General features: G+C 50.8%; 1 protein-coding gene across 1 annotated transcript in view; it reads right to left on the bottom strand.

Annotated features, from left to right (window-relative positions):
* Nucleotides 1-2,303: 2,303 nt before the first annotated feature.
* HSPA12A (heat shock protein family A (Hsp70) member 12A) overlaps nt 2,304-16,555 on the bottom strand; it is a 67,748-nt gene continuing 53,496 nt past the window's right edge. The window contains 7 exon segments of the mRNA XM_049646022.1: nt 2,304-4,854; nt 4,856-5,373; nt 6,511-6,614; nt 9,398-9,656; nt 10,658-10,762; nt 11,299-11,385; nt 15,254-15,425. Of these exon segments, the coding sequence (XP_049501979.1) occupies nt 4,735-4,854; nt 4,856-5,373; nt 6,511-6,614; nt 9,398-9,656; nt 10,658-10,762; nt 11,299-11,385; nt 15,254-15,425 (1,365 nt within the window). The 3' untranslated portion in view covers nt 2,304-4,734.

Here is a 16,555-nt window from a genome sequence, read left to right on the forward strand (position 1 = left end):
CCTTGCTCAACCCTCCAGCCCACGACCTCACCTCGGGCCCACAGGCCAGGGGGCGCGGATGAACACCAGCGGATGCGGGGGATGCCTCCCCTGCTCCAGGCTCAGCGTCGGCCCCCGGCATGACATCCAGGGCTTGGCGCAGTGAATATTTGGTCTCGGGAGCTGTTCTCCTTTCTCGTTCTCGGTACGTGATCTCCCCCCCCCCCCAGCTGAGCCCCTCTGGGCTTTGTAAGTGGGGAGAGCGTTACGTGTGGGGACCTAGGTCAAAGCTGCCTTTACTGCTGTAGACAGTGGCACCGTCTGGGTTGGGGCCGGGTGGTCTCAATGGGGACTTCCTCCAGGAGTCGGGGCTGTGTGAGGGACTGGCGGGGGGACGGGAAGCAGCCCGGGAGGGGAGGAGAAGCCTACGTGGCTGGACATTTCCCTTGCCACCCTTGCCCCCCCGGGACAGGTAGGGCTGCAGAAAGGGGCAATGCACCACAATGAAGGGGGAGGGGTGACAGGGAAGTGGGGGCCACACTCCTTTCTAATCGTCCTTATTTTATGGGAACTAAAGGGGACCTGAGCCTTCATCTCATTGGATGGAAACCAAGATGCCCACTGTGTGACCCAGACAGAGGGAGTGAGGACCTTTACAGACCGCCTGAGAACACCGAAACGTGGCCACCGAAAACACCACTTTCCGGTAAGTTGGTTTGTTGTACAGCATCCCCCAGCCTTCCCTGCCTCTGCTTCCTGGGAGGTGAACTTTAGATGAGGTACCACTTAAGAAGAATCATGTAGACCTCCCTCAGCATCCTAGGAGTCCACCGCAGGCTCTCCAGAAGCTTCTAGAGCCAACTCTAGAGGGCGACCCAGACATAGAGCCTGGAATAAAGTCGAGGCTCTAGACACAGCAGCCAGCTTGGCATGCCTGCTAGGATACCAGAGGGCAACGCACCAGTTCTAGACATTTCTGCTTCTTTTTCAACACCCTTCATTTGGGTGTGGTGGAGTTGTCAGAGGCCCCCGGCTCATCTGCCTTCTCTCTGGCTAGACCACTTTCTCTAGGGGCCCACGAACATGGCTGGAGCCAGTCTAGTTGGAATGAAAGTTAATTCAAAAAAAAAAAAAAAAAGCTAAAAAGCTTGCAACATTGAGGACAAGATCTGAAAACCAGTCTCCACTGGAGATGGGGTGGAGGGGGAAGTCAGCAATGATGCATCTATAATTCCATTCACAAATTCATAGTGGGAAAAAAAAAAAACCAACTTGGGCCACACGAGATCCAGAGTTTGGCTTTATTAGACATCCGTGAAGACAGAGTTTGCAGGTACAATCTCGTCAAGTTTGAACAGCTGCAAGGTTCTGTGGAGTGTGAATTTATCCTGTAGTGAATGAATGAGACCCCGGTGGCTGATATTTTAGAATGAAATTCCATAGTCCAAGCAGATGAGAGATGTGACCTAACGGACAACGACGTTTATAATAGTCATCCACTTAAGTCATTTCCCAGCATAAATATGCAGCTCGACCACAGCGACGTCATCTCTACAACTGTGAAATTCGATCTTCAACTAATTATGCATTTTGACTCCCGTTTATATTGAGGCATGCGATTCTTTGCCACCCTGGCAATTAACCAGACCTAGACTCTAGAAGCTAAACTTGATCTAAATAACATCCTAGGGGTAGGGCAGGCTCTGTAATCTGGACTCAGTCTCAGTCATCACTCTGCAAAAGTGCCTGTATGTCTCCTGCCTTGCCTATCTTCTATGTCTGTCATTTGTCTGTCATTCAGCATTTATTAATGCCTGCTGTGTACAGAAAGGGCAGTTATAAAGGAAATCTCTGACAGTTTTGCTTCCAAAACATGATCAGATACCAGGGACAGGGACATCTGAGTGACGGTCATGACAACAGGCCTTTTAGAAACTCTCTGAGATTAGAAAACGTGTCCAAGTGTATTCATCCAGTGTTCTTATTCTAGAATATGTCATTCCACGGGCGGGAGGGGGAGGGGGGATGGATTTGGGGATTCCCTTTAATCAGGTCGACTACTGGGGCCAGAAGAAAGTCCAGGAAAGTGATCACCCCCCCTCTCCATCACCTATCTGCCAAGAGTGCAAATTTCAACCAACTCACTAAAGAGAAATCATAGACAAGGAGACATGCCTGATGCAAAGGTGGGAAAGCCTTACAGTGGCCAAAAAGGAAGACTCGACTAAATTACTTTCACACTTAATCCAGCAGAAAGGCTGGATTTGTGCACCACTCGATTCCTTGCGTGTAACCCTGTCATCCTGACGGTGCTGCACACGGACCCCACTTTGCCCTCAGGGTGACCGCCCTGCCCCACAAGAAGCCGATAAGCCCTGCGGGGACACAGAGAGATTTCGTTGGTTTTTCTGCACAGTCCTGTTGCTTATAGAACCAGAATGTCCAGCTCTCAAAGACCGGACAGGAGCATCGATACATTATTATGCTCCTTTAAACATAAACTGTGAGCCTTTGGGAAGGATGTGAGGCAAGGTCTGACGAAGCTGTTGATCCAGCCGTTGTCCCTTTTTCCAGAGTATTCTGACCCTTGGCACCTGTGACTATTGCTTGGCCTTGCATACACGGTCCATAGCTTAGCATCGGTACAGATCGATAAGTAAGCGCAATTAAAAAATAAAGCCATGGAAATGAAAAGGCAGCAATGTCATCAATAAAATTCAAAGAGCATTTTCCTTTCTTTTTTTTTTTGACAAGAAAAGCACATTGTAGAAATAAAGATTCTGTACAATATTCTAATATTGTATGTACATAAAATTATATTACTTATAACTAAATCAAAAAGTCTTATTTGTAGAGTATGGCTGGCAACATCAAAGAAAGACCCAGAACATTTAGCTTTTGAAGCAGAGCAGGCAGAAGAGAAGCCTAGCAAACACACCTTGATGCCTGGACACGAGATCCCGCTACTAAGTTATGTGACCAGCGTTCTCCAGTTCGGTGCTTTGTTCGAGTTTCACATTCGAGCAGGGAATTCTGCAGCAGGCCACGTGAACAAGAAGACGTGTTCAAATGACATTGGAAAAGTGGCGTCAAATCTGCATATTGGCGACGGAATGGGTGGGTGAATCCAGCTTGCATTCAAAGTTAGTTCCTTAGCTCATCTTCCGTTCATTCGTTATGCGTGCCTCCGGTGATTTAAGATCAGAATGAGTCCCAGCAGACAAGCCAGTGGGTCCCTCGGGCCATTCGCAGGGTGCCTTCCTTCCAACATTCTTCCCTCGCAGGCCCTTCTTGTGAGCACCAAGAGCGCCACCCCCAAGCCAGGTGGAGCCCCCGCCTCGCTCACAAAGGGCAAAGTGTGAGACCCCAATTCTTCACTTGTCTGTCTGTCAGGGAGCCCCAGACTGGAAGACTGCAGGTGCTGGTGGTCAGGATTTCAGCTTGCAACAAAACCTAAAGTCAGGAGTTCCCGGACTCCCATGGAACCACAGTCCCCGTGGCATCCACTGAAAACGCAGGCGCTGGTCCCCCTCCTCAAGACCCAGCTTCCATTTGTAAAAGGAACAGGCTCCAGGAACCCACTTTTAAGAAGCGGCCAGGCACGAGGGCGATCCACAGGTCAATCTGCTTTGAAAAAGACCTGACTGAATTCATCAAGGACAGATCTAGGAATTCCTTGTAGATACACTTAAAAAAAACTGAAGATTCCAGGGAAACGTTTCATAATGCAGATTCTCTACCTATGTATCACGAGTGTATTCCTCCTGAAATGTGGGACTACGTGGCTGAAACGCTCTGGGAGATGACGGCGAGGAGGGAGTTAGTTTAAAACATGTACGCTTGTCGAGGTGTGGAGCCGTTCCAGATCCTGGGCTTGCTGATGTGAAGCAGACTGCAGGCTCCTTTCCTGACACCTGAAGTCTACTAAGGTTAACTCGAATCACTTATGAACCCAGGAGTCAGGATCTGGCATCCGGGGAACGATGTCACAGCATATGACTCAGGAGAAGTCAGCAGTGCCTTAATGTCCATTTCCCTTAAAGCAAGTCTTCACCTGCTGAAAAGTTAAGGTGTCTGTCCTCCCGCTCGCTCAAATCCTAGCCTATTAGCTGGCTATCGTTACTCCTCACTGAACCTATTCAGAATTCAAATTACGAGAACCTAAAATAGTGCCCCGCGTGGGCAGTCTTCTCCTACCAGCTAAAAATGCTCCAAGCTCCTGCTGAATCACCACATTCAATCACATGGTGATGACAAGAAATTAACTGCAGATGGGTGGCATTTTATATTGACTGCCATCCCCCAAGAAACGTACAAAGAAAAGTCTCAAATAGATGAAGAATCTCCTCCTGACACAGAGATCTCACGTCCAACCTAGAAAGACAGCGACAAGGCATCCTGAGTCCTGCTTACCGGAGATGCGTTCAAAGCAAGCTGAGTCACAGCTGCAGAAGTGGACCGACTCCCTTGGTGGGTGCGGGTTTCACCACTTTGTACCTATAAAAACGAGCTGCTCTCCCAGGATCCTCGGATTTCTTATTCCCAAACCTCAGTCTCGATTTCCGACAGTTGTTCTGACTCCAGTGTGCCCTCCAAAACCCCTGATTATTTCCAGCCCTGGTGGTTCCCATCTTCCCTGCTGAAATCCAGGTGGGCGATGCTGAGGGTCAAGGACAGGGAAAGAACAGTCAGGGTTGAGGTCAGCAGATGCAGGTGAGCCGGGTCCAAGGGCGGGGCAGGCGGCGGGAGGGCCCGTTAGTAATTTAAGAAGTCAATCCCAACCTTGACACTCTTCGAGGTGGCTATATCGATGGCTGTGGCCTTGATCTCTGTGTCCCCGAACTGCATGAGGGTCTGGATCTCCCTCCGGGGGGGGCACGGCTGTGCCGCTGGTCCCTGTGAGATCCAGGCGGAGGGTACCGCACTTCTTTACCCCCGGGTCGGTGATGAAGCTCACGTCGTCGTGCTCGGAGCTATAGATGTTGATGACAATGACCAGCTGGGAAGGCTTGGCCGGGGTGTAGCTACGCTTGACGAGCTCCCCCAGGGCCACCGACTGGTCGGCCGAGATGAACTTGTCGAAGACATCAGTGCACCAGCGAGTGCCGTCCTTCACCAGCAGCTTCTCGGGGGGGTGCTTGCCTTCCACGTAGCGGTTCAGCACGCCCACCCCGTAGGTGAGGGGCGACCGACGCACCTTGATGACGGCGGGGTCCAGGCCGAAGAGGACGGCGCCCTTGAGGATGGTGAGGCCTACGTCCTGGGGGATGATGATGCGACACTTGTCCCCGAAGGCAGCCTGCACCGCCTGCTGCAGCAGGGGCGCCTCCGCAAAGCCTCCCACCAGGAAGAGGAACTTGACCGTGGACACTTCGGGCTTCTGAAACAGGTCCCCTGAAAGCAAAGAGGAAGGGACAGCACTCTATCACCAAAAGCCAGCTGCTGAGGGGGATTGGTGGCCTAAGAAATGCGGCAAGTAGACAAAACCGTGTGGCCCCACTGGGGGACAGACAGGTCTGGGCTGGCTGGACAGAATTTTTCTTGAGCTGGTCTTTATTTTATTTTGTTATTATTTTTTAAATTTTATTTTAAGAATTTTTTAATGTTTGTTTATTTTTGAGAGAGAGAGAGAGAGAGTGTGAGTGGGGGTAGGGCAGAGAGGGGACAGAGGATCTGAGGCAAGCTCTGAGCTGATAGCAGAGAGCCCAACGCGGGGCTCGAACCCACGAAACGTGAGATCATGACCCGAGCCAAAGTTGGATGTTTAACCAACTGGGCCACCCAGGTGTCCCTGTAGAGATGGTCTTCAGAAGGGGGTTTGCACACCTATATGCTCAGGGATAAAAACCAAAGCTATTGCTAAGTGGAAACATTTTAACAGCTAGGTGGTGATCATTTCAAGGAATAATTTGTTAGGCATAAATAAATACTCCTGACATTCTCCAAACCTGTGGTCCTGCTAACTAAGTCAAGGCAGGCTGTTATAAAAAGTATTCTTTGGTTTTCAAAGAGGTTCTGATTGAGTCGGTGTGGGGTGGGAAGTGAATGGGAAGCCTGGATGCTGAAAAAGGTCCCCAGGGAGTCTACTGTGTGTCCCTGAGGGAGGGCCCCTGAGGGCTAGATTCTGTTGGCTCCCTCCCAGGAGACCTTTCTTTGGTCCGCGTAAGTGTGCCCCCTCCCCAGCAAAGATTATGGTTCCCCATGCATCCTGATAAAGCAAAGACTGTGCATTCCCTAGGCCCTGTCACTCCAGGATAATACTGCTCCAGAGTTCCCGGCTCCCTGACTTTCGAAGCCAAACTCAAGGCCCAGGTGAAGACAGGCTCTGGGCTGCTGTGCGGTACCTGAGGGGAGGGATCTGGAGAGCCTATGCCCAGGAACCTCCCGTATTCATGCCCAGGCCCCGGCCTGTGGCTCCCAGCCCCAGACCCCCTGCCAGTCTGACTTCACATGCTCTAGCTGGTCATGCCAGAAAAGTCAGTCCCCATTCAGCTCTGCCCCACTGAGTGGCCGAGCCTGGCTCATACTTACGGAGATGCTCAATGATGCTGTCAATGGTTGGCTTGAAAAGGGCATTCATGGCATCCGGACTCATCCTCAGCATCCCCTGCGAGGACCACTTCACAAAATCCACGCTGTGGGGGTGTGGCACAGAGAGAAATGAGAAGTGAGAGTATGGAAGAGACCCAGGCTACTATGCGCAGAGATGGCCCCTGACAGAACAGAACAGCTGTCACATTTAAGGGAACTGAAGGGTTTGAAAGTCCTTGGAAATACCTTCGACTGCCACAACCCAGACCCTTAGATATGCTCAAAAGCTAAGACATAGCCTCTTGATTTTCTCTTTGCTTTGTGTTGTGGCCAGCCTTCCCTTGGGATAGTGGAAGCCGAAATCTAGTGCAAAAGACAGGGAAAGAAGTGAAGGGGTCTGTCTCGTTTGAATGACCACATTTTATAGGCAAGCGATAGTCGGATTCAAGTCCTTTGAAGGCTCATATGATGTGTCCATGGTGCTGCTGCATCTGGCCACAGACCTGTATGCTCAAGTGCATTTCCTTGAGCCCTGCAGGCACCTGTCCCATGACAGTGAGAAGCCCCGTCCTACCAGGATGCCCCTTTCTCTGTCAAAGGTGCAGCACGTCCAGAGCAGAAAGAACACCAGACAAGGAGCCAGGACTGCTGGGCTGCGGGACTTTGGGGCAAGCTGGCCTGCATTTTGTCTGAGCCCCAGTCTCGTGTCTGGAAATCAAGGCTAACACAACTCGTCTTACCTTTCTCACAGCGGTTGTCAAGATCAAGTTCAATACCACATCTGTGAAAACACTTTGGAAATTTTCTGGCACTAAAGGAATGCCAGGGACTACACGTCCCCCACCCATCCTCAAGTTCAAAGAAGCCAAGCAAATGGCATCTCTGTCCCTGAAGCGAAGCACACACCAGCTGCTTCCTAGCCTCACATTCTAGGTGCTGCCAGGTCTCCCTGACCAGGCATCTTTCTGTGGCCTCGGCCACAGGACAACGTGGTGTGGCACGGAATGACTCCGTGGCTGGCTGTAGCCCGTCTCCCCAGGAGAGCTGACAGGCCGCAAAACTGTGGAGCAGGACTTGGGGTTAGACTCAGAACAGGTGCCTGTGGGGAGGGGGCCAGTGGACAGAGAGAACATGAGCCTAGTCAGAGTCTGGCTAGGGACCTGCTCCAAGGTCAAGAAGACCTACAGTCTTATCCACTTCATTTCCCACTAAATGGAACCTGGGCTTCTTAGAGAAATGGCCGATTGCAGGTCTGGGATGGGGAATATACAAGATGAGCCAGAAGTCAGATCAAAATGTCACATCAACGGGACTCAGGAGCCAACTTAAAGAGGCTCCTACTGGCCAAGATGGGACATTTTGACCATCACTAAGGATATAACTGCCATGGTTTAAAATACGTCAAACATGCCTAAATCCACGAAGCCTTAATAATACCCCCTTCTGCCCCCACAAAAGAAAAAAAATGCATTTGTCACTTAGGAGAATGCTAGGAAATCAACAATATTTAACAAAAAATTCATAAACGAAAAGAAAGAACCAAAAATTTGTCCTGTCTTGCCTATGTGAAAGGTATTTCAGTGCAATCAAACCATTGAGAAGAGTTTCTCTCTCCAGAAATAGGCTAGCTGAGAAATGAAGACAGAGTGAGAGACTAAGGGGCTATCCCTTAACATCACGGACCTAGGCAACTCCCCTCCGTGGCTGCTGACATCACAAAAGAAGCAACAGGCAAATAGCATGTGTTCCCTGACTTGATGTGAGAGGAGGACACACTACCACCCATGAGGCAGGTTTGCCAAAAACTCAAACTTGAACCTGACCAAGCTGCGTCTGCCAATTTGTCAGAAATACCAGGGGACCAAACACGTTACGTGAGCGTACGATAAACAAAAAACCCGGACTGCGGGAAACTCTATGGGACGATCAGCTTTGTCATCTAATAATAAACTGTAAAGAAAACGCAGGAGAGGGAACCCATATAGTAAGCGGGACTTAGGGGCCTATCAGATAACTGCTATGGAGAGCCATCTTTTCGATATCCGTGCAAACTGAAAAACATACATAAGGCAGTTGGAAAAACTGTAATGTTAGCTGGGAATTTGAGGATATTGAAGAACTCGTGTCAAGTGTGATCGTGATAACAGCATTATGGTAATGATTTTAAATTTATCTTAGCGATACCTACTGACCTATTCATGGATTAGATGATGATCAGATCTGCTTTAAAATACTTGGGAGAGCGTGCACGAGGATTTAGACTGGCCAGGAGGTGACAGCTGTTGAAGCTGTGTCATGAGGTTCATTTTGCACAGTGAATGTTTGAAATCTTCTGCTATAAAAAGATTTTTAGAAGCCTGTGATTTTTGTCTATCAATTTTGTCATTCAGCTTTCACACAGCTTCCAAATGTCCATTTTGCAACAAGCTGAGCTACGAACACTTGCCTGTAGCCAAGAGACTCCGAGTCCCATGGGATTTTGCTCAACAGATATTTACTGAGCACCTCTACGTTGTACCAGGTTCTGTTGTAGATGCTGGGGATACAGCAGAGGCCAAAAACACAAAATTCCCTGCTTTCACAAAGCTTATGGTTATTGGCACATAATAAAAGCTAACACAGAAACAGCAGTTTTCAGGTCCCAGGCATTGTGCTAAGTGTCTAACTTTTGAACTCACTTTATCCTCACAACAACCCTTTGAGGTAAGTGGAATGATCGCTTCCATTTTCCAGACGAAAAACTGAGGAACAGAGAAGGTGAGTCACTTGGCCAAGGTCACATAGCTTGTGTGTAGTATTGGAACTCAGAATCCACACCCCCTTCCTCCCTCCCCTCGGTAGGATCCACCCCCTAGAATGGCCTAAGCCAAAGGTGAAGCCCACTCACTTGCTCTTCCTCAAGGCGTGCTCCACGCTGTGGCCACGGAACTTCTTGTAGTAGTCGATGAAGGAGAAGGGCAGGGTGATGTTCAGTGGGTTAGTTCGGTCTGGGGCAGCCGCCCTCTTACGAGACTCAAATGCAATCATTAAGTCAACCCAGGCCGCGGGACGCTTGATTTTGAATTGTTCGATAAAATCCTCTCCAAATATTTTACACAGAAGTTTTTCAAATTCATAATCTACTCCTAAGGATCCGTAGGGTCCACCTGAGTCAAGCACAAAATGAGAGCCCGCCGTGTGAAAACGGAATTCAGACTCCGAGAGACATCCTACCCTGCGTTCTTCTCTGAAACACAAAGTCGCACGAACTTGGGCCCAGTGAGCAAACGGACGGCAGCTACGGTTTTTACTTAAGCTTGAAAACCCTCCAGTTCTTCTCATTCCAGGTGGAGAGACTTTCCCCTACAGAATCACTTGTCAACGAGCTTGTTAAAATCAATTATATTTTAAATAAAATTGATACACATAACTAACTAGGAGCATTGCGGTATTCCTACCCAAGAAATCCAGGGACAGGGTCTGGAAAATCAGCAGGCCCACTGAGACCCTGTGATCTGTTACTTATTCATCATCCCACCCCCACCAAGGGAGAGAGCCTGTTGCTTGCTTTGGCAATTTTGATCCAAGACCGGGTGTCCCGAGACCTCCCTAGAAAGCTTAACTGTGGCACTAAAACACAGGTGACAAATCAGATGACAATCATATCCTTCCAGAACTTCCAGAAAGAAACTCCCTTGGCCAGGATCTAAAACAGGCTCATTATATGCCAAAACCCAAGTTACGGTGGTTTGTGTTTTAAAACTTTTTTTTTTTAATGTTTATTTACTTTTGAGACAGAGAGAGACAGAGCATGAGTGGGGGACGGGCAGAGAGAGAGGGAGACCCAGAATCGGAAGCAGGCTCCAGGCTCTGAGCAGTCAGCACAGAGCCTGACGCGGGGCTCGAACCCACGGACCGTGAGATCATGACCTGAGCCGAAGTCGGATGCTCAACCGACTGAGCCCCCCAGGCGCCCCTACGGTGGTTTGTGTTTTGAAGAGCATTTAACTGCATCTTGCTCTCCGGCCCCACACGGGCATCTGGGTATCGTACCCCTCGGGGCCTGGAATCCCACGTGCAGACAGCAGTGAGAGAACGAAATAGCAAGAGAAATCGGACAGGAGAGAAACAGCTCAGGAAGGAGAAAATTGGTCATGCCGGGGCTCACCTGTTGCTTTATACAGTTCTTTAAGGTGTCCCTCCGGTAGCCGTATCTGATGGACAGTCAGGTCGACGGTGCCACCGCCACTGTCCACAACCACGTACTTGTCACCTGGTTAAAAACATCCACCCTTTACATAGGCCGCTGGTCAGCCCCATCCTGAAACAAGCTGGGGGGTGATGACTCGGCACACCCAGCTAAACTCGCGGCAACGCTTCTCATTAATACAGCGGTGTCGCTGATGGGCCGCTCGGCAAGTTATTGCCGACGGAAGGGACCGGGGTAGTGTCTGCCCAGGAGTGCCGGTGAGCATGGCGATAAAGAACCCAGACGAGCGAATCTTTAAAGCTGCTGCAGACCTGGCAGGCACGAGTGGACAATGTCCTGCCATCGCATGACCTGCTGTTTAACCCAAGACTTACTCTGGAACTGGGGAGCTCCAGTTCCTGCTTTTCTTCGGAAGAGTCTGTATGGTTTTGTAACATGCAAACTTACAGGCCCCAAAAAGTTCTCCTTGGCACAGTGGTCTTTAAAACCAACCGATTTTGAACGTTTTCCAGAAATGCAAAAGGAGCAAACAGGAATGCATTTTTGCCAGCAGCACAAAACGCATCCAGCAAGGGGCAAAGGACGTTCAAGGACGCTACCTTCCTCCAGCTCGGACCAGATCTCTCCTATGACATTCTCCACCAAGAAGGTCCGACTCTGCCGATTACGCCGTATGTGCTCCTTAGCTAGTGGCCGACAGAAAGAAAAGGACGGGTGAGAAAGCATGAAAAGGCTGGCAGTCGTCTGCAGTCAGCGGAGGCAACAGCGTGAGGTTTAGGGAGGGAACGTGTAGCGATACTTGACCAAAATGATTACATAAACACAACACTGGGAACCTCAGAGCCAGACCATTTTCACCAGCGCCTGTCTATTCACTGCATGGCAGCTGGGCCTGTACCCTGCTGGAAGGCTCACCCTGGAGAAGCCCTTCCTCCCCAGTGACACTTTCTGGGGTAAAGGGTTAATAAATCAACCAAATTCCTGGCTTTGCTGTCCCAGGGAGGGACGTGTCTGCCAAGAAGCTTGCAGTGCACTTGGTTAAATAATTTCACCTCAAGGAACTCTGTCTGCTGCAAGGAATGTCGGGTATGTTTTCCTAATCTGGATGCTGGATAAACTGCATGGAAGCCATTTCCCCGACCTGGGTGAAGCCAATGTGCTCTTCCGCCACCAGGTGGCGCTTCAGCCACAGGTGGCCCATCCAAACCTAGCAAAGCCCTGGCCACCTTTTTCCTAACACTGGGGAACAACATGGCTGTGCCCCCGGGGCACTGAGGGGCTGTGACGCCTTGGGTGGGGTCACTGCATCCCTCACAGGCCCCCCGACAGCTCTGTGAGGCAGACAAGGCACAAATCATCATCCTTCTGTTCAGAGGAGGAAACCAGGTCAGACAAGGTTAAGGGACTTGCAGTTCCCACGACTCTGTCTTGCAGCTCAAAATCAACCCTTGGGCCATGGACCCTCATGCCTTTGAGATTTAACGATTTACACTGAAATCTGAAAAAGCAGAATACGAATGTTAGGAGATGGGAAAGGGGCCGCGAGAGGGTAGCTGGGAACCAGCAGGGCACAGCCGAGGTGGGAAGTGGGGCAAATCATTTAACCCCTCTGGGCCTCACCTTCCCCATCCATAAAATGGGGATAATAACACTTGGCCTCAGTTCCTCACCAGCAGAGCAGGGACTGGTTCTCCGATTTTTCCTCAGCACCCAATGTGACACCCAGCACACAGTAGGTGATAAGGAAGGCAAAGCACCAAGTATGAGACGTGCTACCCAAGAAATGGCCACTACAGTGAACAACTTAGAGCAACCCCCAACTTCACAGATAAAGTCTCTGTCCACTGCTCTGCTGCCCCATCCCACAACCTCGCCCCCCACCAATTTTTCCCGTCCCTAAACTGGTGCTGCTGACTTCGAAGTGCCTTATAAATCCGTCTGTTGTTAGTTATCCAATTAAGGACCCTTGACCCTCTAGCCTCTTCTAGCAAGGAGCACTGTGTTTGCAAAACAGTGTCTTCCCTGGGGATTAGAATGGCAAGTGCCTGTCAGCTCTGAATTCCTTGGGCCTTGGAGTACAGTGGTGAGGCCCTCGGATCAAAGAGTCCCTGCAGACCTGGGAGGGATCCCCAAACTCCTGTCCCCAGCACTGACTCCCCATGAACTTCTATCGCGGACCTTGTTGGGGGCATTTGGTTTGCTAAAACAATCTAGACGGCTAACAAATGGCAGTCCTAAAAAATGACCAAGCAAGGGGCGCCTGGGTGGCTCAGTCGGTTAAGCGTCCCACTTCGGCTCAGGTCATGATCTCACGGTTTGTGAGTTCAAGCCCTGCGTCGGGCTCTGTGCTGACAGCTCAGAGCCTGGAGCCTGTTTCAGATTCTGTGCCTCCCTCTCTCTCTGCCCCTCCCCTGCTCACAGTCTGTTTCTCTCTCTCTCTCAAAAATAAACAGTAAATAAAAAAAAAAAAAAAAAAAAAAAAAAAAAAGACCAAGCAAGACTAATAAAGCATATTCTGAGCTCTGAAAAAAATTATCACACTTTGGGGCAAATTAAGCCCAACATTAAGAAAAATATATCCTTTACTGATCTCATGAAATCCTTTTGGCGCAAAATAATGCTAACAGCAACCCTGCGGTGCTGGGGGCACAGTGGCATTCCCATTCCCATCAGTAGTGTCCACAGGGCGCCCATCACGAAGGAGCATCAGAGGCCAGAGAACAGCCCAGGAGGGCTCAGGGCCTTAATGCCATCCAGGGTACTCCTGATTAAGTGCTCTGCCAGGCCTCCCCAGGCAGCACCCCTTCCTTCTGGGAGACAGACCAACTGTAAAACAAGGCTGAGAGAGAACCCCTGCGCCACTGCCCCTCTGAGGGGTGGTGGCCAACAATTTGAGGATTTCAAAAACCAAAAAGACCCTCTGAGCACAAGACAAGAGCAAATCCCACAAGGCACAGGACACAGACACAGTGTGGGGCGGACAGGCCATGTTAAAGGAAAGGGAACCAAAACCTGAGCCCTCGGGGAAGGCAAGCATTCAAAACCAGTTTCCCCTTCAATGCGAATGTTACACTTCAGAAGCATTAGGAGCCGCACTACAATTAGCTAATTCTGACGTGACTTTTTGTTTATGAACCGGCAGGAAGTAGCATGTAAGATATGAAGCCCAGTCAGTCATGCGTCTCTTTTCCAATTACAATGATGAAGACGAAAATTTAATTAAATAGGCTGTGCTGAGTATGTAACATGTTAACACATTTGACTTAGTTAGCAGTAAGGCCAGCCGCGGCATGCCTCGGTGGAGGCTGAGCATTGCCCAGAAAAAGCAAATCGAGCCCTCGGAGTCAAAGGAGAGCCTGCTTGCTTCTGAGGTGTTAGCACTTAGCCCCGGCAGCCTGAGACGGCAGCCTGGGGACCAAGGGAATGCCTGGCCATTGTCTTGTGGCTGAGGTTCACAGACTCCTCCATCTTGGGTTGAAAATGCAGAGTGGTGGCCTCTGGGGCAGAGTGGCCCCCATGAAGAGGAAGAGGAGAGTTCTGGAGGAGAGGACCCAGGGCCTGGGCAGGAATGCACACCTGCAAAGGCTGAGCCAGGGCCCCAGCGCCTTGGGCAGTACAGAGACAGGCTTTGGGTGTGGGGAGCAAGGAAAACTTGGAACCAGGCTGTAGGGGGACAATGGGCCGCAGTTCTAGCTAACGTTCTCCCTCTCCTCCTCCCTTCCAGGGCCTTCCAGGATGGGGTGGGCATGGGTGATGGTCGGGTTTCTGCCCTCGAGGCCCTGACCTGGAAACGGCACTCACAGCGCTCTGATTAGTGCCTGAACTCGCTCACCTCGGTGGCTCTGACCCTGACCTAGGATGTCTGAAAACTCTGTGGCCCTGGACAGACTCACAGAGCCCTGGATACCAGGGAAAACAGTTCTTAGGACCAAGAATGTGACCAACTGGCACACAAGTAACTACTAAAGAGAAAAAGTTCCTTAATACCCATCCTGGATCTCCCTAGGCGGTACTCCTTCCCACAGCTACGTGAGCACCAGTGGGGTCAGGAAGCCTCCGCCCCTTTCATCCGTATTTTAAACTCTCGCCAGGTTCACGGTTAAGACACATAATGAGCTCATCACACACGAAGCGGCCCCAGTGAGTGAGTCAGCAATAACTCAACAGCCTTAATGGGGGAATTAATAACAGGCCAAGTGGGATTCGATTAAGAATCAGTTAATAAACAAGAAAAATTAAAAGCCTAGTAAAATGTAAAACCAGGAGCTGCTCTGGGGCCATCTCTCCGGTTCTTGGAGAGAAGCACCCTTCCCACCTGAGCCACCTGAGGCACACATGTGGGAGGTGATGAACCGGGGTGACCACTGCGGAGTTTACAAGGGGCCCTGGAGGGGTCCCGGAGGGGGCGCTGAGAACAGACGTGCTCACAGCCGACCCCTCTGGGAACATCTCGGTTCTTCATTACCGCGCTAAAGGCCTTAAATAATCAGGGCCCAAAACATGCAGGGTTGGGATGGGAGAGAGCGGGGAGGGGAGAGAGAGAGCAGGAGGTACCCTGTGCAAACCCAGCTCCCACTGTGTCACTGGAGCTGTACCCGTTGACCGCGGCCTTGCTGCTCAGCTCGATCATCTGGTGCAGCCGCAGCTTCCGGCAGTAGATGGAGGCCGCCTCGGGCTCCAAGGCAATGATGAGCTGCTCCGAGTTGTCCGGGGAGGCCAGGCCTGCCTGGAAGACAGAGGCAGAGGCTGGGACCCAGGCTCCCCAGGCAGTGTCACTCTGAGGACACTCACCTTGCACCTACACCCCCAAGGAAGGGACAGCCATGCTCTGCTTGCTTAATTCCCTCCATAGATCTCTGCAGCGCTATCGATCAGGGGTGACTGGGTGCTGGGCCCCAAGCCAGGCACCCAAACACTGCGGAGTGGACAAAGAAAACGTATGAGTGCTTCTGGGAAATGCAGGGCTCTCCGGGTCATGGGGCCTCTTACATTTGGGACTTGCTTGCCCCAGAACTGAGATGCATGAAGGGGGAAAGGCCCCAAAGCTCTGTAAACCACCAGAAGATGGAAGGCAGGTAGTCTGTTTCTGGTTACAATGGGGCAGGTGGTCTAAGAGCAAACCCCCGATATTTGGTGGCCTAGGAAACAATGGACCATGGTTGGGCCTCAGCCATGCACGCATTTGATTTGGCTGTATGGGAATCAGACATGACTTCAGCATGCTAGGACTCCAGGGCTCTGGGAGAAAGCCCTCCTGAAATCCCACGTAGTCTCACGTTTTCTAGAATATGGGTCAAAAGGCAGCTGGCAGTTATTTTACTCAAAGCCTTTACCCCTTTAATAGCTGAAATGCTTTTGCTCTGTGACATCTGGCTTGTTCCAGTCACAGACCCTTACAAGAGCCAGCCAGGAGGCTCCAGGAGCACTCTTCGGGGGGCACTCAGAGAAATGAGCCTGGCGTGGCCTGTGACACGTTCCTGCCCACCTCCTGTGGCCTTGAACTGGAGCGAGAGGCCTCACTTGCTTGTTGGAGCTGTTCAGGCCCAAGGGGTCCTGGTTACCAGCAAGACGGACCAGAGAAGCGCTCTTCGGCCGTTACCACTGTTTGCTTTCTGTGTTGCCGCTTCCTAGGGAACCTCGGGATGCTGCCCTTGTGCCCTAGCCACTTTGGAGAAGACCCCAGGTCTACACCAGACCCATAAGGTTTAGTGACTCAACCTGTAGATCAGGGATGGAAGGTCTAATGCCACATATGCATATGACCTGTCACCAGGAGGACCCGGCCTAGACTCACAGAGGGAAGGGGCTTAGCAGGTTCAATTATTGTACAAGGAGATGGCGGGGGGGGGGGGGGGG

Source organism: Panthera uncia, chromosome D2 (genome assembly GCF_023721935.1).
Source record: "Panthera uncia isolate 11264 chromosome D2, Puncia_PCG_1.0, whole genome shotgun sequence".
In the NCBI taxonomy this organism is placed as follows: domain Eukaryota; kingdom Metazoa; phylum Chordata; class Mammalia; order Carnivora; family Felidae; genus Panthera; species Panthera uncia.